Here is a 25,313-nt window from a genome sequence, read left to right as displayed (position 1 = left end):
GGGACAAACAGTCCATGAGCATGGTGCGTAGGATCCTTCATGATGTTACTGTCCCTTTCCCAGCACTTTTCTGTATATATGTCCTTGATGACGGGTAGGCTGGTGCTAATGATGCATTGGGCAATTTTGACTACCCGTTGTAGAGTCTTTCCGTACACCGCAGTGCAGTTTCAATAGAATGCAGTGATGCAGCACGATAGGATGCTCTCTACTGCGCGTCTGGAGAATGGCACGAGTATAGATGCACATAGTCCAGCTCTCTTCTGCTTCCTCAGAAAGTAGAGGCATTGGTGAGCTTTTCTGATTGTAAAAAAAACATTTTTTTTTGGTATGGATACCAAAACTGTGCACAATACTCTACATGCAGTTTCACCTGGCCCTATATAATTGCACTGAAACATCTTTACTCCTCTACTCAAAACCTCTCATAATAAAGGCTAACACACCATTTGTCAACCTTCCCTCTTTGTTTACCTGTTCAAATGATTTTTAATCATTCTAAGTGTATCTGCCTCTACCACTTACTCTGGTAGTTCAGTCCATATATCCATCATCCTCTATGTGAAAAAAAAACACCGGTCACAACCTACACACATGAGAAAGATTCATTTCTTTGCATTCTTTACTTTCTGTCCAATTTGTGATTTTAGTTACCTGTTATGGTTTGTACAGCACTTTGATCAACATGGGTTGTTTTTAAATGTGCTTTATAAATAAATTTGACTTGACTTTACCTCGACTCTTTATGCTCTATCCTTGTTGACCAATGTCCTATGTGGAACCTTATTGAGAGTTTGCCGAAGTTTAAATGCAACACATCCACCTATCTATCTTATCAGTCACAGCCACAACTCCAATCCAGATTGAGAGTGAGCATAACATAGAAAGACTCCTGACTGAGAAATGCCTGCAGATACTGACTGCCTTTATTTTTTGTTTCTCAGAAGGGTGGTTCTTTAAGTGTTTGGGCTGTGGATGTCTTTGGCAAGGCTCAAGGTGGCACTCATAGACTATAGGTACCTTTGATTATGTTGGAGAATCTGCATATGTCATGATTTTAGTGAGTTTCTGAACTTCCTGTGCTCTTTCCAAAGGTTGCCTGGTCTTTATGTTGTTTTGGACATTAACCTTCAGGAAGCCGTAGAGCTCTTACTCTTTCATTTAAAAAAGGTGGAGATTTCAATCTACTAACATAGAGCAATTGTGGTTAATTATTTCCAGGTTCAGTTATTTTCATTAACCCAGTCTTGATAGTTATCCATTGACAAGCCAAGGAACTCTGTACAGGCACTAAATATCCGCAAGGTGCTGCTCGAGAAGAGATGTCTGTTGTCTGCTATGTGATGATGTGCAAGCTGTGATCTTCAGTAAAGGTTGTCCAGCTGACCCATTCTCAGTGCAGACTGGTGTCAGGCAAAGCTGTACTCTGTCCATGCTATTCATAATCTTTCTCACTCCAGTGCTGAAATCACCGCCAACCAACGGAGTGCAGTCATCTACAAAACAAATCGGATACTCTTCATCCTACATCACCTCCACTTGAAAACGAAGATCACCACAGCCATTGAGCAGCAGTGTGCAGATGACATGTGCGTTTGCACTCTTTCAGAGTCACTATCATTTCATTCATTGAAGCATGTTAGTATTTCGTTTGATAGCCGCAAAACAGGGAACAGTTTAGCACAGGAACAGACCTTCAGCCCATAATGCCATTGCCAACCATGATGTCATTCCAAACTAATCCAATCAGCCTGCACATGGTCTATATCTCTCCATTCACTGCCTATCTAAATGCCTTTTAAACATTGCTATTGTATCTCCTTCCACCACTATCTCTGGTAGTATGTTTTACATTTTATGCAAAAAGAATTTACCTTGTAAACGTTCCCCTCTCTTCTTAAAGCTATAGCTTCTAGTACTTGACATTCACAGCCTGGGGGAAAATCTCTATCTACTTTTTCTTTGTTTCTGTCAGGATGCTTTTCAGCCTTTGGTGGTCCAGAGAAAACAGTCCGAATTTGTCCACCCATTCTTTATAGCTGATGCACTCTCATCCAGGTATCATCCTGGTGAACCTCTTCTGCACCCTCACTGAAGCCTCCACATCATTCCTGTAATGTGGCAATCACAACTGACTCCAATTACAGTCTAACCAAGATTTTGGACAAATGCAGCATAACTTCCCTCCTGTTATACTCAGCACTGCTTCTTTACCTCCCTTCCTTCACGCATTGCCGCTTTCAGGGAGCCATGAACTTGAAGCCTAAGATCCCTCTGTACGTCAATGCTCCTAAGCACCCTGGTATTTAATGTATTCCTTTCTTTTGCACATGACCACCCAAAATGAAACACCTCACACTTGTCCTTACTAAACACCATATGCCATTCCTCTACTCACATTCCCAATTGATCTATATCCTGTTCAGTTCTTTGACAATCTTCTCACTTTCTACAACTCCAGCAATTTTTGTGCCTTCTGCAAAGTGGCTGATCAGCTCACCTCCATATTCATCCAGATCATTTATATACATCATAAACAAGAGAGGTTCTAGCACTGATCTTTACAGAACACCACTGGTCACAGACGTCTGGTCAAAATAACACCCCTCCATCATTACCCTTTATCTTCTATTGCCAAGCCAATTTTGAATCCAATCGACCTAGTTTTGGTGGATCTCATGTGTTTTAATCTTCTGGGCCAGCCAAACATGAGTAATCAAGGTGGTGATGAATTGGCGTACAGGGGGGAGATAGAAAACCTGGTTGAATAGTGCCACAACAACCTCTCACTCAATATCCTGGAGGAACTCAGCAGCCCAGGGAGGGACATCTATGGAAAAGAGTAAATAGTCGGTGTTTCAGGTAAAGTGAAGAAGAGGGTAGAGGGGCAGTTATCAGAAGTTTGAGAAATCGATGTTCATGCCATCAGGGAGGCTACCCAGACGGTATATAAGGTGATGCTCCTCTATCATGAGTGTGGCCTCAACGCGACAGTAGAGGAGGCCATGGATGGACATGCTTGATGAACATTGATTTCTCAAACTTCTGGTAATGACCACCTCCCCCCCCAACGGCTTCTCTATTCCTCATTCCCCTTTTCCTTTCTCAGTTTATATACTTGCCTTCCCATCGCCTCCCTCTAGTGCTCCTCTCCCTTTTTGTTTCTTCCACGGGTTTCTGTCCTCTCCTATCAGATTTCCCCTTCTCCAGTCCTGAATCTCTTTCAGCAATAAACTTCCCAACTCTTTACTTCACCACTCCTCTCCTCCCGGTTTCACCTATCACCTTGTTTCTCCCTCCCCTCCCCCCACCCTTTGACTCATCTTTTTTCACCAGTCCTGCTGAAGGGTCTCGGCCCAAAACATCAGCTGTTTACTCTTTTCCATGGTTGCTGTCTGACCTGCTGAGTTCCTCCAGCATTTTGTGGTTCTTACTTGGATTTCCAGCATCTGCAGATTTTCTCTTATTTGTAATTAATCTACGCATATAGCTATCTTATGTATTTATATTTATTGTGTTCTTTATCTTGTGCTTTTTATGTGCTGCATCAGATCTGGAGTAACAATTATTTTGTTCTTCTTTACACTTCTTTAAACAATCTTGATGTATCGGCCATAAAAAGGGGTGTGACAAACATTCATTCATCTGGTTTGCCATTTAAGGAAAGATTTAGTACATTAGGCCTGTATTCCCTCAAATTTGTAAGAATGAAGGAGGATCCCTTTGAAATGTGCACAATTCTTAAAGGTCTTAGCAGGATGGATGCAGAGAGAATGTTTTCTCTGGCTAATGAGTCCAGACCATGGGTCATAGTCTCTGAATAATGGATGGTCATTGAGGACTGATGTGAGAAGACATTTCTTCAAAATTTTCTCAGTGGCTGAGTTTTTGTAATTCTCCATACTGGAAGGCTGTGGATATTGGGAACTTTATATATTTCTGGATTTTAAAGGAATCAAGTAATTTGGGATAGTGCAGAAAAATTACGTCGAGGAAGAAGATCATTGATAATCTTAATGAATGACAAATCATAAAATATTAGCAGGCAGGTCCAGCAAGTAGCTAAGAGGGCAAATTGGCCTTCATTGCGAAGGAGTTTGAGCTTAGAAACAGGGAATTTATCTTACAATTGTGTAGGGTGTTGGTGAGCCCAGAACTTGAGTACTGCTCACAGATTTGGTCCCCTTACTTAAGAGAGTATATGGTAGATTCAAGGCAGCCTAGTAGAGATTCAAAGTTCAAAGTTTATTTATTATCATAGTATGTGTACATTATACAGTCGGCCCTCTGTATCAGCGGGGGTTTGGTTCTGGGCCCCCCCCCCCCCGTGGATACCAAATTCCGCGGATGCTCAAGTCCCATATATAAAATGGCGTAGTATTTGCATATAACCTACACACATCCTCCCGTATACTTTAAATCATCTCTAGATTACTTATCGTACCTAATACAATGTAAATGCTATGTAAATAGTTGTTATACTGTATTGTTTAGGGAATAATGACAAGGAAAAAAAGTCCGTACATGTTCAGTACGGATGCAACCATCATAGCTCTTCTGGGAACGCTGATGCTGCCTCGGCATCAACCAATGCCGATTCTCCCGTGATCTTTAAGTTCTTGAGGCTGTAGCGCTTTACATAGCTAGCCAGCCATCCCTTACTAGCTGTAAACTCCTCCCTCTCGCTCACAACACAAGTAGCGAATGAAAGAGACGCAAGGCAAACAATGTTCAAACGAGTAATACTTCTAATCATCTCTAGATTACAGTAATTATAATACCTAATACAATGGAAATGTTATGTAAATAGTTGTTACAATGTACTGTTTAGGGAACAAGGAACCTTTGGAGGGGGCTCAATAATACTAATGTCAGGAACTGTGCTCAAACGACGAGTGCTGGAGAGAGAACTTCTGGGTTTTTTTTCCGATCCCGATCCGCGGATATGGAGGGCCGACTGTACAACCTTGGGATTTGTCTCCCAGCAGGTAGCCATGAAGCAAAGGAACCCAAAAGAACCCATAAAGAAGAAGACCGTTGAACACCCTATGTGCAGAGAGAGAAAAAAAACAAATCATGCAAACCAATAATCACAAGCAAACGGCGTTTTGTATTTAAGTCTGCAAAGAGAGTTCCATAGTTCAGCACAGAGCCAAGATTCACCAGACTATCTCCTGGGATGAGACGATTTCCCTGCCAAGAGAGGCACAAACAGGTTTAGTCAGTATTCTTTGGTCCTTGAAGAATGAGGGAGTGATGTTATTGAAATATATAGATCTTAAGAGGCATGACAGGGTAAATGTTAAGATACACCGTGACTGAAGGAACATACTTTCAAGAAGGGAACAGTCAGTTAAAACCAAGGTATGTTGAAATTTCATTTTGCAGAAAAAGATGACTCGTCAGAATTCACTGCTCCAGACAGCTTTGGGGAGTGGAGGTAGATACATTTTTGAAATGTTGGACAGGATTGAGGGCCATGAAAATATGGCACTTTGGTGGAGGTAGGGCCTGGGGCTGATCAGCCAAGACCACATAAAATGGTGAGGCAGGCTTGAGAGCTCTCTTGGCCCCTTCCTGCTCCTATCTTCTTGTGCTCTTCTGGTTTTAATGAATAATGGAGTGGGCTCTAACAGCCTGCTCCTTTTACTTCAAGTACATTTTCTCACTAGTACTTGGTTTTAATGTAGTTCTAAAGCTTACAGAATCCTGCATATTCCACTTATGCCACTTTCCATGTACAGCATATTCCAGTTAATTGGGACAAGTACATTTTGGCCCAATTAAGCAGCTGCCCCAATTAGCTGAATTTTCTTGGGAATAGTTAAAAAGGTCAGCATCGTAGCATAATGGTTAGCACAACGCTTTACAATACCAGCAACTCAGATTCAAATCCCACCACTGCCTGTGTGGAATTTGTATATTCTCCCTGTGACCACGTGGGTTTCCTCTGGGTGCTCCAGTTTCCTCCCACAGTCCAAAGATGTACTGGTTGAAAGGTAAGTTGGTCATTGTAAATCTTCCTGTGATTGGGCCAGGGTTAAATCAGGAGCTTCTGGGTGGTACAGCTCAAAGGGCTGGAGGGGACTATCCCAATCTGCATCTCAACGAGTAAATAAATAAATAAATAATTCAATTAATTAATACATAGATCAATAAATAAAGACAAACTACCATTTAACTGAGTAACAAATTATGTGTTTAAATGAAATATGGAACAAATTAAAACACTGTCAAAACTACTAGGGCAATATAAAACTAATAGTTCCTAATTATCATCGACAGAAGAATTCATCCAGTGTACTTGTATGCTGCTGCATTCTTTTGATTGACTGTAAGTTAATAAAATTAGTGCAGATAATGGACTGCCTTTTGAATAACACTAATAACGATTGTCTCCTCCAAATCTTCATTTCCATTGTGACATTCAAGATGATGGTCGATACCTTTAAGTTCTTTGTAGGTCCTAACTTGTTGAAGTAGTGAAATTGTTTCATTTTCACTCCTGGCCATTTCTGCCATCTCTAAGCCTGAATGCTTGAAACTGCAGTGAGCAAAACAGTTCTGAATTGTCTCTCTGCTTATTTCTCGCCAACTATCAGTGACAAAAATCACCACTTTTTGAACATAAGCACATGCAACTGATGCTATTTAGAAACTGTTCACTCTGAGCACTATATCTAATGGCTACACAAATGCACATGTTTGACGCTAGTTAAAAGCTGTTTGGCAACAGTTTCCTGCCTCTATTAAGTGGCATAGTGTCCCAAGAAAGGGAATCACAGCTATTTTCTGATTTCTTTTTTCTTTAAGAATTGTCCCAAATGCGGCTGCCTTGATTAATTGATGGCCCAATTAACCAGAATCCACCATAGTAATAAAATGTTAAATTAACTTTCTGAAAATAAACATTAATTTTCATTCCCCTTTTAGGGAGTTTGCATGGGAAACATTCAGAGCAGCACTAAGCTTTGAAGATTAATCTATTGACCTTCCAGTAATGATAATGTGTAAAAATATTGTGGGAATAGACTGTTTAAACTTTCTTCTTGTTGGGACAGGGCAGAATTATGTTTCCAGCTGTTATGAGGCCAAAGAATGTGGATTAAATTTAAAAGATTTTTAATAGATGATTGCTGAAACACAAAATCCTCCAGTTGTGGAATTCGCTTCCAGGTTTACTCAACTTTCAAGGTTAGCTTCCTCCCTCACCACCATTCAGGGCCCCAGACTGTCCTTCCAGGTGAGGCGACACTTCACCTGTGAGTCGGCTGGGGTGATATACTGCGTCCGGTGCTCCCAATGTGGCCTTTTATATATTGGTGAGACCCGACGCAGACTGGGAGACCGTTTCGCTGAACACCTACGCTCTGTCCGCCAGAGAAAGCAGGATCTCCCAGTAGCCACACATTTTAATTCCACGTCCCATTCCAATTCTGATATGTCTATCCATGGCCTCCTCTACTGTAAAGATGAAGTCACACTCAGGTTGGAGAAACAATACCTTATATTCCATCTGGGTAGCCCCCAACCTGATGGCATGAACATTGACTTCTCAAACTTCCGCTAATACCCCACCTCCCCCTCATACCCCATCCGTTATTTATTTATATACACACATTCTTTCTCTCTCTCTCCCTTTTCTCCCTCTGCCCCTCTCACTATACCCCTTGCCCATCCTCTGGGTTTTCCCCCCCTCCCCCTTTTCTTTCTCCCTGGGCCTCCTGTCCCACGATACTCTCCTATCCCGTTTGCCAATCAACTGTCCAGCCCTTGACTCCATCCCTCCCCCTCCTGTCTTCTCCTATCATTTTGGATCTCCCCCTTCCCCTCCCACTTTCAAATCCCTTACTAGCTCTTCTTTCAGTTAGTCCTGACGAAGGGTCTCGGCCTGAAACATCGACTGTACCTCTTCCTAGAGATGCTGCCTGGCCTGCTGCGTTCACCAGCAACTTTGATGTGTGTAGCTTGGATGGGTGGATGGCTCAATAGGAGATGAAGGGGCACTGGAAGACAGAGGATATACGTGATTCAAACTTTTTGTTTTAAATAGGGTTAAATGCTGAAATTGTCTGGTTGGTTACTGTCTTTATCACATTAATTTCTATATTCATATTTGCTTTTCTAGTAATATTTTATTCTGAATGCATTTAACAGGTACATTAAGGACTTCCAAACTGTAGCTGCAATTCTTGATCACTCATTCCACTAGAACTGTATTATATTTTTCTAAACTTCATGTCCTGGCACGAAGATGTGTGAATCAAGCATAAATACAAACTCCACCCTGTGAAAGAAAACCATGACTTGATTTTTATTGGAAGCTTCTGTCTGCTATCGAGCAACAGCAAATTGATCATTGATACCCTGATGAACAAGGTAGTGATGTGCTTAAGTTTTACTTCATATGTACTGTATTTATATGTAGTAAGGACACATCAAACTCTGTTCTACAATTCACAATGCTTGTTTGCCTTTCTTCCATAATGGAGCAATTCTCCTAATATTTGCTTTCTTTGCAAGGACAAATAATTAAAGTCACGTGACAAAGGGAATTCATGTCCTAAAGCAACTGAATTCCAGTCTTCTTGCGATTTATTGGTTTCATACCAACTCAAGGCTATGACTCATTAGTCATCAAAGTTAAAGGTTAGCATCTACTTTATATGAAAACATTTGTATTCTAGTCAATTTTGGAAAACGGTTGTTGATCGAATACACACTACATTTACTTGTCTGTAGTTATCCCAAATAAAGCCTGTTGGTAACATGAAGGAGGTACTACTTTGCACATGTTCGAGAATGTTGTTAAATTACATTGTTTTTCTTCTATTTTGTTCTATTCATTTTTCATACACATCCTCAACCTTTTTTTTGGCTAACAGAATTTAAGTCATGCCTGTTTGATCAATGGGCTTCCAAGAATATGATTGTGCGGTGGAAGGCAATGGAATGGTTAAGTTCCCTTCTGTTACATTGATCATTGACTGGCACATCTCTGGCACAAACATACTTTCCACATCAGCTCATATCTAGATGATGTGGACTGTATTATCAGTAAACAATTTCTTTTCTGCACCTTATTTCTGATAAAGTTCTTCCCTGCACTTTATTTGACGCATCGGGCGGCAACTTTGTCATTTCTTTAGCATTTGTCTGTTTTACGAGCCCAAGTTGCTAGCTCAACACTCAACCCAGCACAGATGGAAAGCATGCAAGGAACCATGAAGGATTCGAACCTGAGAACTCTTGCTCCGAAGTCCAGTGCGGATGCCACTACACCACCAGCTGGCTACTTCTGATGAAGGGGCTGAAAATAGTTGAGATGAGGATACCATCTTGGAAGACACTTGCAGGGAGAACTTGAGGCTGAGTTAATTGACAGACAACAAATAACTTTCTATATGTTAGGTATACATTTGTAATTCTGAGGAAAGTCATTTTCGTTCAGTCTTTGGAATTCAGCTCTTTTATTCACATTTAGACCAAGATTGCATTGAGATATGGACTGAAGCCTGAGGTTTGGACGATTTAAGCATCAGGCCAGATTGAAATGGTCAGGGTGTCGGGGTTCGAGGTGAGAGACGGGTCGGTAGGGATTTTTTTTGGGGGGAGTTTGTTGTTTCACTTTTTAGCTGGTCTGGCACAACATCGTAGGCCAAAGGTCCTGTTGCTCTGCTGTATTGTTATAAGTTCTTTGTTCAATGGTTCTGCTCACTGCTCTGTGGGACTTGCTCATCTCTGAGCTGGATTGAGGTTGTGGCCTGCAAATAGTAGACTTCTGAATTGGCTGCTGTGATGTCTGATGTTGTGAATTTCAGTTCTAAATGATGTTTCCTTGCTTTTATTGTACAATTTGTTTTTTTCTTCTTTCTTTCTTTGCATACTGGATGCTTGAATGTTTTTTTTAATGGGTTCTATTGGGGTTCCTAGTTTCATGGCTGCCTGTGAGGAGGCAAATCCCAAGGCTGGATAAAGTATACATACTTTGATAATAAAGTATAATTTGAACTTTGACTCATCGGTAACAATGCAGAAAAAAGTCATTATCTTTAACAATTTCTGTCAATCTAGTTAGAAATTCAAATGAGTAGGTTTCGTTTTCTAGATATAATGGTACATCCGTTGCATTTGCCTAAACCCGGAAAAATTTTCGCATGCTAACAAGACCCGTTATTTAGGAAATGTAGATAGATCCTGCTACTAAAGACAATTGCTAAAGTATTAGTTAACTGGCATGGGGAACCTTGGTAATTTTTCTATAGAAATAGGAATAGAAATATCTGGGTTTGGCATGTGGTGAGGTGTACACAGATATCTGAAGGGAAGTGGTAAGAATTGTAAGGACAGAAAAGGGCTACAGATGCTGTCAACTGGAGCTGGCAGAACAAAGGGGGGTGGGGGGGGGAACCACCAACTACTTGGGTTAAAACCTTGCATCAGGACTAGTCTGAAATTTCAATCCCCCCACCCCTTTCCTAATTGCTGCTCAACTTGCTGAGTTCCTCCAGCAGACTGGTTGTTGGCGGGAGTTCTAGCTCCACTGATCTAGACTAGAATTCAACTATCAGCATTATCTTAGAATACAAAATGTACAGAAAATTATCCATGACAGCTGTACTAAAGTCAATAAGAAATCCTCCAACTTCTGTTAACTTGCTTTCTCAGTCTATATCAGAACTGGCCATTTTTGTTGTAAATCAATACCTGCTATATTGGCTCAGTTCTATTTTCCCTCTCTATTAGTACACCTTGATCTGTTATCTGCAAATCATGATATTTCTTTGTCAACCCCTAATTACCCCATTAGCAATCCATCTCCAGACCCAACCAAGCCTCAATCTTTTGCAAATACGTGTATCTTCTTTGTACTATTCACTATTCCCTTTAAGCTGCGTGGATGCACAGCCGCACAGTAATTGAAATGCTCCCGTGCAACGGGACTTTTCTTTAATATAATGTTAATTTAAAGTGTTAAACAGTTTTCAGACTGTATAAAAATTTCCTGCTCAGAGCAATGGTTGGTCTGCATAGTTCTAAAAAATAATTAGAGGGAATGTTGGTACCCTCCATCCCTACACCCTCCTTTCTGCAACTTAAAACTAACAATGTTTTCTCTTTCCCAGTTCTAATGAAGGGTTTTCATTTCGAAACATTGAATATTTGAAAAATTGAAACTCCATTTTTCTTTCAACAGATGCTGTCTTACTTGCTGAGAGTTTCCTGTATTTTCTGCTTTTGTTTCAGATTTCCAGCATGTACACTTTTTCTGCTTTTCAAAGACTGTCACTACTTGCTCATTGGACAATTGGATAGAGCACTGACGAAACAGAAGCACGGGTTTAACTCACTTAGTAACTGATGATAGTGTCTGATAATCAAGAACTCGAGTAGTAATCAAATAACTCCAAATCTTAGAGATCTTAAATAAAATTAGGGGGGGGGGAAACTCAATAACTCCAGTGGAAATCCCATTCAAGTCCACGCATAGTCACTGCTCTGAACATTAAATGGTCCCCACTTTACATATTTAATAATTTCTCCCTTGCTCAGATCGCATCCTTGCTGCTGAGAGATAAAAGTTTGCTTTCTTTATACTTCTAGCTTAACGGCGTCTCAATAGCGCTCAGTCTAGCTTCGGTTTCTCGGGTGTCTGCCGAAATGTTTCAGTATAATTATTAAATAACTTATAGATTTTTCCTGAATATCATCAGAGGAAGATCAAATTACCCACGCCTCTTGAAACAGGAGCTCAGTGTCTTTAGGGATCTCTGGAGCATTGAGTTGAAAAAAAAAGTTTAGACCCCGCAGAGAAGAGTGTCAGCCGGTTTGTCCAATCCGGAGGCAGGATTGGTGTGATGGCAGGCGCTGCCGGGCGGTAGGTGGACCAATGAGGTGCAGGAGAAGGGGTGGGCGCCTTGGATATGTGTTGTGGGTGGGGGGAAAACGGAGAGAGCGGAAAAGAGGAAAGTGGCGACGGACGGACGGGCGGACGGAGTCTGAGGTTCGGGGGGATCTGCGTAGAGAATTACTGGCGGCTGGGATTCGATGCAATAAGGATAATACGAATCATCAATATCCCAAGAGAAAAAAAGATATTTGCTGAGGAAGATGCGAAAGTGACGAGCATTTGACCCCATTTGTTGGTTTCAATTTTCCAATGTGTTGAAAAGATGGAGCAAAGCGAGATACTGAAGAAATTCATTGATCGAGTGCTGGCTATGAAAGTCCGCGACCAGAATGGGGAGGATAACTTTGCCAACGACTTCATGGTGAGTTGCTGTGCGTTTAGTTGTTCGCGTTTTATAATATTCACTTATTTATTTTTATATGTGATGAACTTTCTTTACAGCCCGCGAAGACGGATTTTTTTTTTGTGTGTGAAGACGGTTTGCGTGCAGCGAGCGCCTCGACTGTGTCTTCTCCATCCCTCCCCCTCCGTTCGTTCTCAGCCACGACCCACCGGGACCAATTCTGCCAGCTCCAGGCTGTGCGGCCTAAGCCGCCCCCTCATGGCTCCTCATTCACTTTCAGAAAAAATAAAGCCTGCGTTTGTCTCGGGTTCACTGAGCGAAATGCTTCGGTTTTTCTTTTAATTGTCGGGTCACAATAATAATTGAGACCGCATAAAGCTATAGGGTTCATCTTGGGTGTACGCTCCAGGTTTGCATAGCAAAAAAATGCAATGAATTTGTCAGCTGTGAGTCAGAATTATGGAGAGCTTGCGGATGTTGCGCAAGACACAGGGGCGTTGTGTTCGCTCGAAGTATGCAATGAGTGGTCTCGTGTTAATTTTAAATATTTACTAATTGTTTTTAAGAGCTTCTCTCGTATTCGATATGACAATAGGCAAGAGAAGTATACTATTGTTTAATTCTGTTAATGCTCAGTACTTGTATCAAGGGAAGGTGTTATCATTTGGCTAGTGAAGGTGTGAAGTGTAGTTTGTGGAGATTGTCTATTGTATAATGGCACGAATGGGCTAATCTGTGATAATCCCTTTGGTCTTTCCAGTATTCAGTGAAAAAACTCATGAATTTCATCCAATTGTGAAATATAGCATGGATGATGCTTGTGGATTTGCAGTCTGCTAGGGTTGGGAACATACAAGGAGGAAGGAAAAATATTTAATAGAAACTTGTTATCAATATTGAAATTGAAATCGGGCATCTGAAGATTCCAGTGGCTTTACAATATCATCTAAATGACTGTGTAGGATGTGTTCTGGGACCATGAGAGGTTTGTGTAATGTGCACACCCAGGAGTTTAAAACTAAATGACTACTGCCTTGTGGCACTGATGCTAATTATCATGAAGTGCTTTGAATGGCTAATAGCACCTGTCAAAAAGTCCATTCCTGCCACATTGGACGCTGACCAATATGCTTACTGATAGAACATGTACCTGGCCCTAGCATGTAGAAAACAAGGACACATGTCTGAATGCTGCTTCTGGATTTCAGTTTAACACCATTGTCGCACAGATGTTGGTGAACAAACTCGTCCTCTGTCTTAATATACCACTGTGCAACTGGACATTGGACTTCCTAACCAACAGACCTCAGTCAGGACGCACAGCCGCTCCTCCCTCCCCATCATCCTCAACATGGGTGCCCCCCCCCCCGGGCCATATGCTGAGCCCATTGCTCTTCACTCTGCTCACACAGGACTGCACGACCAAAGACCCGTGTCATCACATTGTCAAGTTCGCTGATGACACGACAACGGCAGGGCTCATCGCCAACAATGATGAGACGGCTTACAGAGAAGAGATGGAGGAGCTTGAGGCCTGGTGCCAGGAAAATGACCTCTTAATGTCAACAAGACAAAGGGGTCATCGACTTCAGGAGTACTTGGGCCACTCAACCCCCTCCACCCCCTTTACATCAGTGGTAGAACAGTGGAAACTGCATGCAATTTTAAACTCCTGGGTGTGCACGTTACACAAACCTCTCATGGTCCCAGAACACATCCTACGCAGTTAAGAAAGCTCACCAATTCCTTAGCTTTCTGAGGATGCTGAAGAGAGCTGGACTTCGCGCATGTGTACTCACATCATTCTACAAATGCACAGCAGTGAGCATCCTGACAAGCTGCATCATAGCTTGGTGCAGTAAACTGCACTGCATTGGATGAGTAGTCAAAACTGCCCAATGTATCACTAGCACCAGCCAACCCACCATCAATAACATATACTGTATATGGAAAGGTGCCAGAAAAGGGCCAGTAACATGAAAGATCCCACCAATGCTTCTCATAGACTAACAAACACAAAAAGTAAAGTTGACATTTCAGGCCAAAACCCTTTGGTCCTGCTGAAGGGTTTCGGCATGAAATATCGACTGTACTTTTTTCCATAGATGCTGCCTGGCCTGCTGAGTTCCTCCGGCATTTTGTGAGTATGGCTCAGATTTCCAGCATCTGCAGGTTTTTCTCTTGTTTGTGATTTGATTACTACTCTTGGACTGTTTGCTCCATTCCCATCAGGGAGGAGATTGCATAGCATCCATACCAGGACCACCAGAGTCAAAAACAGTTACTTTCCCCAAGCAGTAAAGCTGATCAACACCTCACCCACTAACTCCAGCTCTATTTTATATTTTCCTACAGTTACCTTATATACAGCTTAGCATCACTTTATGGACATACAGTGAATCTATGTATATAAGTTATCTTATGTATTTGTATCTATTGCGTCTCTTTAAATATTATTGTGCCTTTATCTTTAGTGTTTTTGTGCCTTTATTTTTAGTGTGGGTTTTTTTTAATCAGGTCTAGAGTAACAATAATTTTGTTCTCCTTTACACATGTGTACAGGAAATGACATTATACAATGTTGATTTTGCAGTCAGCACTTGTATGAACGACACAGACGATGCTGGAGGAGGTCGGCAGCATTTATGGAAAGGAACTATTCTGATGAAGGGTCTCAGCCTGAAATAACAACTGTTTATTCCTTTCTGTAGATGCTCCCTGACCTGTGTGTTGTTCTAGATTTCTAGTATCTGCAGAATCTCTTGTGTTTATACTTTACTGAATAGTGTTATTTTCCATAACACATAGAGCCTTTAAATAAACACTGAAGCTAGCTTTGTAGATGCATACAAAAACTTTATCCAAGGGGAATGAAGAGCAAGAAAGTTTTATTGGGGCTAAAGCAAGTTTGCACCTTTGGGAAGTTTTCACCTCCCTGAAATTAAATATAAAGGCATCCGTTAGTCTTGCAAGACCATGGATCTGTGCCTGGAAAGTCTTCACTCTCCAGGGCGCAGGCCTGGGCAAGGTTGTATGGAAGACCAACAGTTGCCCATGCTGCAAGTCTCCCCTCTTCACAACACCCATGTTGTCCAAGGGAAGGGCATTAGGACCCATACAGCTTGGCACCAGTGTCGTCGCAGAGTAATGTGTGATTAAGTTCCTTGCTCAAGGACACAACGCGTTCCCTCGGCTGGGGCTCGAACTCACGACCTTCAGGTCGCTAGTCCAATGCTTCCTACTCAGGAAATACCAGTTTACTGTTGAGGAATACAGCCTAGATTTGCCAGATTGACTTTTAGTCTGAGGGACTTCTGAATGGCTAATAATCATTGGGGTTTAGAAGAGTTAGAGTATTGGTAAAGATTAAATTTAAGGTTATAAGGAGGGAGTTTTGGGGCTTAAGACCAAGATAGCTGAGTTCATGGCTGTTGTTGGAGGGATGGAGAGTTGAAAAGGACCAAGAAGCAGAGCTTAAAATAGGAAGTGTCTGTGGATTGTAGGAGTGGAAATAGTCTGTTATAAGAAGGCAGGAAGCCATAGAAATTTGAAAATTTGGATATATGGTTTTTGTGTCAAGTAATTTCTGGAATGGGAACTCTATTTGGGTCTGCACTATACAGATACAAAAGTAATGTCAGTGAAGCCTATTGTATTACTCAGGTTTTTACCAAATCTACACCTTAAACCCATGGTTCTTGATTTGCTTGGTGTTTTAAAAAAATCTGTTAATTTCATTTTTGAGAAGACACTGGCCATTCACATCTTTTTAAATACTCTGTCAAAGATTCACAGATAAGTAAAACAAAATCTTCATCTTATTTGTAAGGCTTGTCCTACTGTGTGCTTATGCTGGATTCTCAACATTACTCTAATCCTTCTCGCTGCCTAATTTTATTCAATAGGATGCCTTCTAATTCTAAACCCAAGTGATCATTGGCCAACAGTCAATTTGGTAAATCTAGGCTACATTCCTCAAAGCAAGTTGATTTTTTTCTGGGTATGGAGATGAAAATTTCCCAAAGTCCTCCTGACATGGTGTTGTTTAAGTTTTACTAGTGGCATTAAGACTTGGTTGCTCTTCATCCCCCTTGGGTGAAGGTTAATGTACAGTTTGCTTTGCCAGTTGGAACTTGTGGTAGAGATTGGCAATAATGATCTTCCCAGTATTTAATTACTTCAGTTTTTCCTTTTTCTTCTCAAATTGATGTAATACTTAATAGAATAATTAAACTCTTATTTCCCGTATCAGTTGAGCCCTGATTTCCGAGGGAATGTGTTGCATTACTGCTTCAGTTGAACTATGGAAGTTCTTTGAGAAGACATGACCTATTAACGTGAGGGATCTGTAAATCAGTCAATGTTTAAAGCAATGGGAGCGTTGTGAAATTATCAGTAATGTTTGAGGGGAGTTCTTTTATTGGAAGGTGAGAGAGACCCTGCTTCAGCCTACCAACAATATTGGCTATTTCCAGGTCAGAAACAAGTCTATCTCCATCTAAGGAGAGAAACTAGCCACAAACTTTTTTTAATGAGCCCACAGACATCCAAAGTTACCTTGACTACATGTCCTCTGCCTCCTGTAAGGACTCCATTCCCTTTTCATGGTGTTATTTGCCTCCAATGTGGCCTTCCTTCTGCTGTGCCCTGTTGAGTGGAGGTAAACTGTATCTCCTCTCTTTTTCTGCACGTCTGTTGACATCTGTTCTCCATTTGGGACAGAAAGATAAAAGTTCCCCCAGTGCTCATTTTCCACTTAACCGCCTGATGTATTTAATGCCAAACATGAGAAAATCTGCAGATGCTGGAAATCCAAGCAACACCCACAAAATGCTGGAGGAACTCAACAGGCCAGCGTCTGTGGAAAAGAGAAAAGAATTTTGGGCTGAGACCCGTCATCATGACTGGAAAAAAGGATGAGAGGTGTATTTAACGCATTATTGTTTGCAGTTTCTGCTAGTTATGACTTAATCCTACCATCAGCCCTATCTTCCCCTCATCTCCCCTTTTTGCACTTCATAGGGACCACTCACTTTATGACTCTCTGGTCTGCTCTTGTATTTTAGTATAGAGATGCAGTGTGGACTAGGCCCTTCAAGCAGAAGCAACCCCTGACCACCCTGATTTAATCCTAACTTAATCACGGGTCAATTTACAATGACCAGTTAACCTACTTGGTACATCTTTGGACTGTGGGAGAAAACTGGAGGACCTGGGGAAAAACTCATGCATTCTAGGGGGAGGACGTACAGAGATTCTTTACAGAGGTTGCCGAGATTGAAACTCTGAATATTGCACTAGCTGCTACACTACCCTAGTGCCCTCCCATCCACACCCACCAATCCTGGTCCCATAGCACCTTCCCATGCTGCCAGAGGTGATGCAACAACTCTTCGCACATCTTTCCGTTCTGCCAGCCAGTGGCACAAACAATGCAAAGCATCCCACCTGGATGCATTACAGTTTGGAATGGCTACTGCTCTGCTGGTGACCACAAGAAACTGCCGAGCTGTTGATGTATCTCAGGTCATCACAGGAACCAGCCTCCTCTCCATTGGTTCAGTTTATACTTTTTCACTGCTTCAGTAAAGCAGTCAGCATAATCAATGACCCCCACCCCCCACCCCCAACCCATCCTGGACATTCTTTCTCCTCCACTCCCCTATCGGGCAGAAGATGCAAAAGCCTGAAAGCACATACCACCAGGTTCAAGGACAGCTTCTATCCCACTTTTGAGACTATTGAATGGCTCCCTGGACAATAAGATGGACTCCTGACCTCGCGATGTACCTCTTTATGATCTTGCACTTTATTGGTTACTTGCACTGCATTTCCACTGTAGTTGTTCATTCATTGTTCATTCAGTTTAATTGTCATTCAGCCATACATAAATACAGCCAAACTAAACAGTGTTACTCTGGGGCCAAGGTGCAAAACACAGTATCAACAGTCATACGCAGCACAAGGCATGTAGCACATGTCAGATAGCAAGCACATATATCAGTAGGTTACTGTCCAAGATCCTGAGTCTATGAATCTTGCTGCAGTCTGCAGTTGACCACAACATGGCTTGTCTTCTGTTGAGCCAACACGGGCGGGTGGGTGGGGCAGCACCAACATCAGCTTGGACCGCCCACGCTTCCAACATCAGCTTGGACCGCCCACGCTTCCAACATCAGCTTGGACCGCCCACGCTTCCAACATCAGCTTGGACCGCCCACGCTTCCAACATCAGCTTGGACCGCCCACGCTTCCAACATCAGCTTGGACCGCCCACGCTTCCAACATCAGCTTGGACCGCCCACGCTTCCAACATCAGCTTGGACCGCCCACGCTTCCAACATCAGCTTGGACCGCCCACGCTTCCAACATCAGCTTGGACCGCCCACGCTTCCAACATCAGCTTGGACCGCCCACGCTTCCAACATCAGCTTGGACCGCCCACGCTTCCAACATCAGCTTGGACCGCCCACGCTTCCAACATCAGCTTGGACCGCCCACGCTTCCAACATCAGCTTGGACCGCCCACGCTTCCAACATCAGCTTGGACCGCCCACGCTTCCAACATCAGCTTGGACCGCCCACGCTTCCAACATCAGCTTGGACCGCCCACGCTTCCAACATCAGCTTGGACCGCCCACGCTTCCAACATCAGCTTGGACCGCCCACGCTTCCAACATCAGCTTGGACCGCCCACGCTTCCAACATCAGCTTGGACCGCCCACGCTTCCAACATCAGCTTGGACCGCCCACGCTTCCAACATCAGCTTGGACCGCCCACGCTTCCAACATCAGCTTGGACCGCCCACGCTTCCAACATCAGCTTGGACCGCCCACGCTTCCAACATCAGCTTGGACCGCCCACGCTTCCAACATCAGCTTGGACCGCCCACGCTTCCAACATCAGCTTGGACCGCCCACGCTTCCAACATCAGCTTGGACCGCCCACGCTTCCAACATCAGCTTGGACCGCCCACGCTTCCAACATCAGCTTGGACCGCCCACGCTTCCAACATCAGCTTGGACCGCCCACGCTTCCAACATCAGCTTGGACCGCCCACGCTTCCAACATCAGCTTGGACCGCCCACGCTTCCAACATCAGCTTGGACCGCCCACGCTTCCAACATCAGCTTGGACCGCCCACGCTTCCAACATCAGCTTGGACCGCCCACGCTTCCAACATCAGCTTGGACCGCCCACGCTTCCAACATCAGCTTGGACCGCCCACGCTTCCAACATCAGCTTGGACCGCCCACGCTTCCAACATCAGCTTGGACCGCCCACGCTTCCAACATCAGCTTGGACCGCCCACGCTTCCAACATCAGCTTGGACCGCCCACGCTTCCAACATCAGCTTGGACCGCCCACGCTTCCAACATCAGCTTGGACCGCCCACGCTTCCAACATCAGCTTGGACCGCCCACGCTTCCAACATCAGCTTGGACCGCCCACGCTTCCAACATCAGCTTGGACCGCCCACGCTTCCAACATCAGCTTGGACCGCCCACGCTTCCAACATCAGCTTGGACCGCCCACGCTTCCAACATCAGCTTGGACCGCCCACGCTTCCCCTAGCACTCTCGTGCGGTGCACTGACTCCAGCGCCCCTCTCCTGGGGGCCTGTAAACAGGCCACGCTGTGGCTTAAGGCCTTGTCCTCACTACGACTGAGGCCATGCAGCTCCCTGACTTGACCGCCTCTGTCATCCACCAATAAATCAGTGAATCAAAATTGCAGCATAACACATTAACAATGCCCAACAGGGTCTTGTGATCACAGGAAGAGCGACTCAGATGATCACTCGTGTTAAAGCTGCACACCACCTTCGTGCGCTGACACCTTCGAGGCCTCTCTGACGCAGGCAGGAGCCCGATTGGCACCAAGTCCAGCTCCTTTAGTTTGTCCGCTAATGAGCAACTCGCTGATGGGATAGACATGCAGTACTTCAAGCTCTTAATGTCCAACAGGGTCTTGCAATCATAATAAAAAATACATAACTCCTTTGGTTGGACCCTTAGAAGCCACTGTGACTGAGCATGCTGCCATCTTACCATTGCATTTTATTCTGCATTCTGTTATTTTACTCTTGGTACTGTGTTGATGCACTGTGTAATGAATTAATCTGCATGCACAGTATGCAAGAAAAGCTTTTCACTGTACCTCAGTACGTGACAGTATTCCAATCCCAACCACTCTAGCAATGATTCTCTTCCACCTTTTCTAATCTACTTTGCTTGTTGTTCATGTTGGTTTCTCCAATATAGAGAAAGCCACATGAAGATCGAATCTTTGCTTTGTGAAGCACCTGCTTCAGTTCAGTGGTTTTTTTCTGCTTCCTGTTGCATACCGCTGTAATTCACCAACCCCACTCCCATCGTGGTCAATGATCTCGTATACTGCCGTAGTGGAACCCAACACTAACTCGAGGAACATCATCTTATCTTCCATCTGGATCTTTTTCAGCTCTCTAGGGCTAGACATTTCAACCTGGGGGAGAAAGATAGCAGCTGCCTGTTTATGCTTCTGATAAACCTCTGAGGTCTCCCCTCACTCACTGCTGCTTTGGAGGTAGTTAAAGAAAACACAAACAATATCCTTATAGTACATGCTCTCTAATCCAGGGAGCATTATGGTAAATCTCTTCCATATCTTTCCAGAGCCTTCACATCCTTACTATAATGGGGCAGCGGAAGAGCACCTGATGTTGGAAAATTCAGTGTTCAGAGGGTTACAAGAAGCTTAGCACCTCGCGCTTTATGTCACCCTGTCAATCTTCGGGCTATGCCACTCCGGAACTTGTGCTAGTATTATTCTGTGACTATACATGCTGGATCATAACTGCATATTTCCTGTGTTTTGCACCTTGGCCCCAGAGGAACGACATTTTGTTTAGCTTTGTACATGTGCATGGCTGAATGATGACAAATTTGAACATGAAGATCTGACATCATTGTTCTAGTTAGTGTTGGGCTTCTCTGTGGTAGTGTAGAAAACCATTGACCACAATGGGAGAAAGATTGAGAATTACAGTGGTGTAGCACAGAATCACCACTGAACTGAGGTAGGTTCTCCACAGAGTGATCACTCAGTTTGTATATGGTTACTGCAACATAGAGGAAACTATATTGTGAACACCAAAGGAAGTAGACTAGAATTGAATGCAGTGTTTCAGACTTATTAGAATTTTATAAAGCTGCAACAGAATTTCTTGACTCTTGAACTGAGTGCCTCAACTAATAAGGGCAAGAATGCCATATTTTTATTTGCTACGCTCTCAATCTGTGCAGCCTCTCTCAAGGAGCCTTGGACTTAGACCCCCAGGATCCCTGTTTTGGGTCTTGCCATTTCTAATGTACTGGCTCTTTTTGATCTCTCAAATTTCAAATTGCCATATCTCACACTTGCCTGTGTTGACTCCATCTGCCATTTCTCTGCCTCTAGTTGTTGACTAATTCCTGAAGGCAGCATTTCTCTTTTTGGTTCAGAAGTGATCCCTGTTGGATATATGTTATGTTAATCTGTCCTACCCCTGCCTTGGCAAACCTTGAAGGACATCCTCTTGAATTTCCCACCTTGCACTGGATTAGTAGTGAAACAGAATGCTTTATAGTTAACCTTGCAAAATAAGTAATAATTAAATATCTGATCCTGGAAATTAATGGTTTGTATTTATGAAGGATAAGTATTTTCAAAAAGATTGCAATTACAAACCAGGGAAGCACAAGAAGACCATGATGTTTTTTTAAATAGTCCTTCAAGAAATTTAACTTGGTGTCATACTTTGTTCATGAATTTACTCAAAGTATTAGCAGACGGAATGTTATCTGAAGAAGCATGGATTTAAGGTTGTCTAAAGGCAAGCTCCTTTTTACATTTAAAATTATTGAAGTCATCGTTTTAACTTGAGTGGTGGGGAAAATGCTGGATGTGATAATTGGGGCAAAAAATAGACACTTGGGTTGCTTTTGAATTAAAGGAAAGCCAAAGCATGCATAAATTATTTGTTTGCTTTTTGATGAGAGCATTGCATTTAATATCTATTTAGCCACAAGGAAGGCATTTCATAAAGTGCTATTTTTGTAAGCAAAATTGAAATCTTAGAACAAATTGTACAATGTCAGTATGGGCTTTAAAAAAATAGTATATTTTCCTTGTAGTCCTGCCGAAGGGTTTCGGCCGAGGTGTCAACTGTACTCTTCCATAGATGCTGCCTGGCCTACTGAGTTCCTCCAGCATTTTGTGTGTGTGGCTCGGATTTCCAGCATCTGCAGATTTTCTCTTGTTAGTATACTTTCCTTCACCTAAGTGGTCTTTAGTCCTAGGAGTCAGTCTTGCGATCATGAAATTGCAGGATGCAAATTTTGCAGATGGCATGAAACTTGGAGGAATCAACAAGATGAGGGGAGTGATGGATTTCAAGAGCCTGTTTTGGATAAGATCAAGTGGCACAAGTTTAAATGAGGGAAAATTTTGGGGAATAATGTTCATAGATTTTAAAATTTCTAAAGAAAGATGCGTGGCAGACTAGAATAAAACACTTAATTTGAAATGGATGTAGATGATTTGTTTGAAAATTGTGGATTGAAGTCAAGGTGAACTGGATTGTTAGGCAAAACTATTCAAACAGTGTATAGTTCCTAATGTAGAAACAGTTCTGGTATAGCCTAAATATGCTTTCACAGTGAGATAAAGGTAGGCTACGCAAATGAATGAGATTGAGAACAGGATGGAATAGATCACAAGTATGTGTGACATTGAGAATCGGCTTGGATTCTGAAAGAACAGAAACAACCATGGTTATTTAGACTACTCATTCTTGCGGCTCCACTCATTGAGATTGTGGTTGATCTTTCATCTTTGTGCCACTTTTTTGCACAATCGTGCAAATCTTAAAATAATCTATCTGTTCGCTCTATTCTCATAATTTTCACACCAGAATCAAATACACATTACAAACCAGATCACCCACTTTCCAACTATCTAAACATTGTGATGGTTCAGCATATGGCTCACTAGATGATATCCTTTCCAATTCACTGTAGCCTCAATCTCTGTACTTCCATCAAACTTGTTATGTTCTTCCCATTTGGTCTGCCTGTTATGCTGCTGGCATTTAGGGCAGCAACAAAGGTCCTTAATCTCTGGTGGTGTTTACGGCTTCCTTCGTGTCAGCAGCTTCCTCTCTGTCATGCAAGTCCCAAGAAGAGACTGAGGAATACAGTCACACTCAGATATAGAAGGATTCATCATTGCTGTTTCTTTAGCGATTTTGTTTTACTAGTCAGGGTTGTTAGCCCTGAGCTGAACCCTCAAAGGTCTTTGCAATCTACTTTTGTGCTCTTCACTCTGTCATTCTTGTATTCTATATTTCCTTTTTGCATCAATATTTCTGTCCTTCTCTGATTTCAAATTTCCAGTTTTTGGATTTGTTGCAAAAATAAGATGCTACCTTTGAGTGTGTTTTAGGATGCTACATTGAGTAAAAATTAAAGTTTTGGAGGTACTGGCTGTAGTTTACCCCATTTCCCAAGCTGGATTAGCAGAGCCTCTTCGTTCATTGGACTAGAAATTTGCTGTTCAAGAAATTTCTCAATTACAAGTTGGTCTTCTAATTTTAATCTTGATACATTTGCTGTTCCAGATTATATTAGCGTAGATGAAGTCCTCCCTTATCACCATTCTGCAACTTCTGTCATTTCCTTGTTAAATTTATTCCTTTTGTTTATAAACTCCTAACAATTGTGTTAGGCAGAGAATTGGAGTTGTCTGTTAATAAAAGTAAACAGTAATCACTAGAAATCTTGACCTTTGTAGCTGTTGGAAAAACAAATTTTCCATTTGGCTATGACGATGTTCATGGAATGCATTCAATGATTTTCAGAATGCAAAAGACAAATAGGGGCCAGATTATTTGGTTATTAGCAATGATACATGGTTAATAAATAACTTTATGATAACCATTTTGAGGATGGGCAGTCATGAAAGAATTTTTAAGTTTTAGCTGAATTCCTTGTGTATAAACCTTGCTTGTTCAAATTTAAGAGACATGAGTAAATGGCCAAAATAAATTTGACAACTTGGTTTAAAAAAAATGCCAGTTGGCGGTGGGGGGGGGCGGGGGAGAGCAGTAGTCATTAAATAATGAGTGCATTCCCTTAAGGATGTTTTCAGATGCATGGAGATGATAGTGCAACCTTGGTTAATGAACTTCAGTATCCATAGATGAAGAGGCTTTAAAAGAAACAAACCAAAGTTAGGAAGACTTTGAAATTGTGAACAAAAAATGCGCATTAAATTGAAGTGAGGGGAAAGTGGGTTGGAGGTATCCACCAGAAAGTATTCCTATGATTATAGCACCTTCTTAACATTATAAAGCACAAAGGAAGCAAGTCAAACGATAAGAAAAATCTAAACAATTTGTGATTGGAATCTAACTAATACAAAGTAAGAGGGGAGAGACTTGAGAGATCTGAAAGGTAACTTCTTTACGCAGAGGGTAGTTAGTACAGTGGATTTCAGTTGATCGGAACACATGAAGACCGATACATTTTGGCCCAATTGAGCAGCTGACCCAAATAGCCAAAGTTCCATGGAAACAGAAGCATAAAAAAAGACAAACTACCTTCTAACTGAGTAGCAAACCATGTTTTCAAATGAAATGCAGAACAAATTGGAACACTACCAATACTACTACAGTACTATAAAATTGTGTATGAGTTCCTATGTTATCAACAGACAAATTTGTTTGGTGTTTACTGCCATGTTGTTTTGATTGACTGCAAAATAACAGATTCACCACCCTCTGGCTCAAGAAATTCCTCCTCATTTCTGTTTGAAATGGACATCCATCCAAACAGAAATTCATCCATCCATTCTAAACTCGCCCAGTATAGGAAACCTCTTCACATCCACTCTATCTAGTACTTTCAGTATTTGAAAGGTTTCAGTGAGATTCTTGAAAGATCATTACTAGTGCCTCCACAATCTCTTCAGCTACTTCGTTGAGAAGGCTGGAGTATGGTCATTTGGTCTAGGAGATTTGTCCACCTTCAGATCTT

At 42.3% G+C, this 25,313-nt stretch overlaps 1 protein-coding gene and 1 long non-coding RNA gene across 3 annotated transcripts in view; one reads left to right on the top strand and one right to left on the bottom strand.

Annotated features, from left to right (window-relative positions):
* Positions 1-4,369: 4,369 nt before the first annotated feature.
* On the bottom strand, positions 4,370-11,762 carry LOC134359493 (uncharacterized). The gene is made up of 4 exons (XR_010021126.1): positions 11,731-11,762; positions 9,240-9,369; positions 7,910-8,006; positions 4,370-5,046 (listed from the first exon to the last, which is right to left on the bottom strand). It is a non-coding gene; the product is annotated as an uncharacterized LOC134359493 (long non-coding RNA).
* Positions 11,763-11,947: 185 nt separating this feature from the next.
* LOC134359492 (tyrosine-protein phosphatase non-receptor type 12-like) overlaps positions 11,948-25,313 on the top strand; it is a 116,906-nt gene continuing 103,540 nt past the window's right edge. For both annotated transcript variants that reach the window (XM_063072824.1, XM_063072825.1), the window contains exon 1: positions 11,948-12,272. In XM_063072824.1, the coding sequence (XP_062928894.1) occupies positions 12,174-12,272 (99 nt within the window). In that variant the 5' untranslated portion in view covers positions 11,948-12,173. The remainder of the gene's footprint in view (positions 12,273-25,313) is intronic.

This window comes from Mobula hypostoma, chromosome 20, assembly GCF_963921235.1.
Source record: "Mobula hypostoma chromosome 20, sMobHyp1.1, whole genome shotgun sequence".
Taxonomy (NCBI): Eukaryota; Metazoa; Chordata; class Chondrichthyes; order Myliobatiformes; family Myliobatidae; genus Mobula; species Mobula hypostoma.
This window is presented reverse-complemented; position numbering and strand designations above follow the sequence as displayed.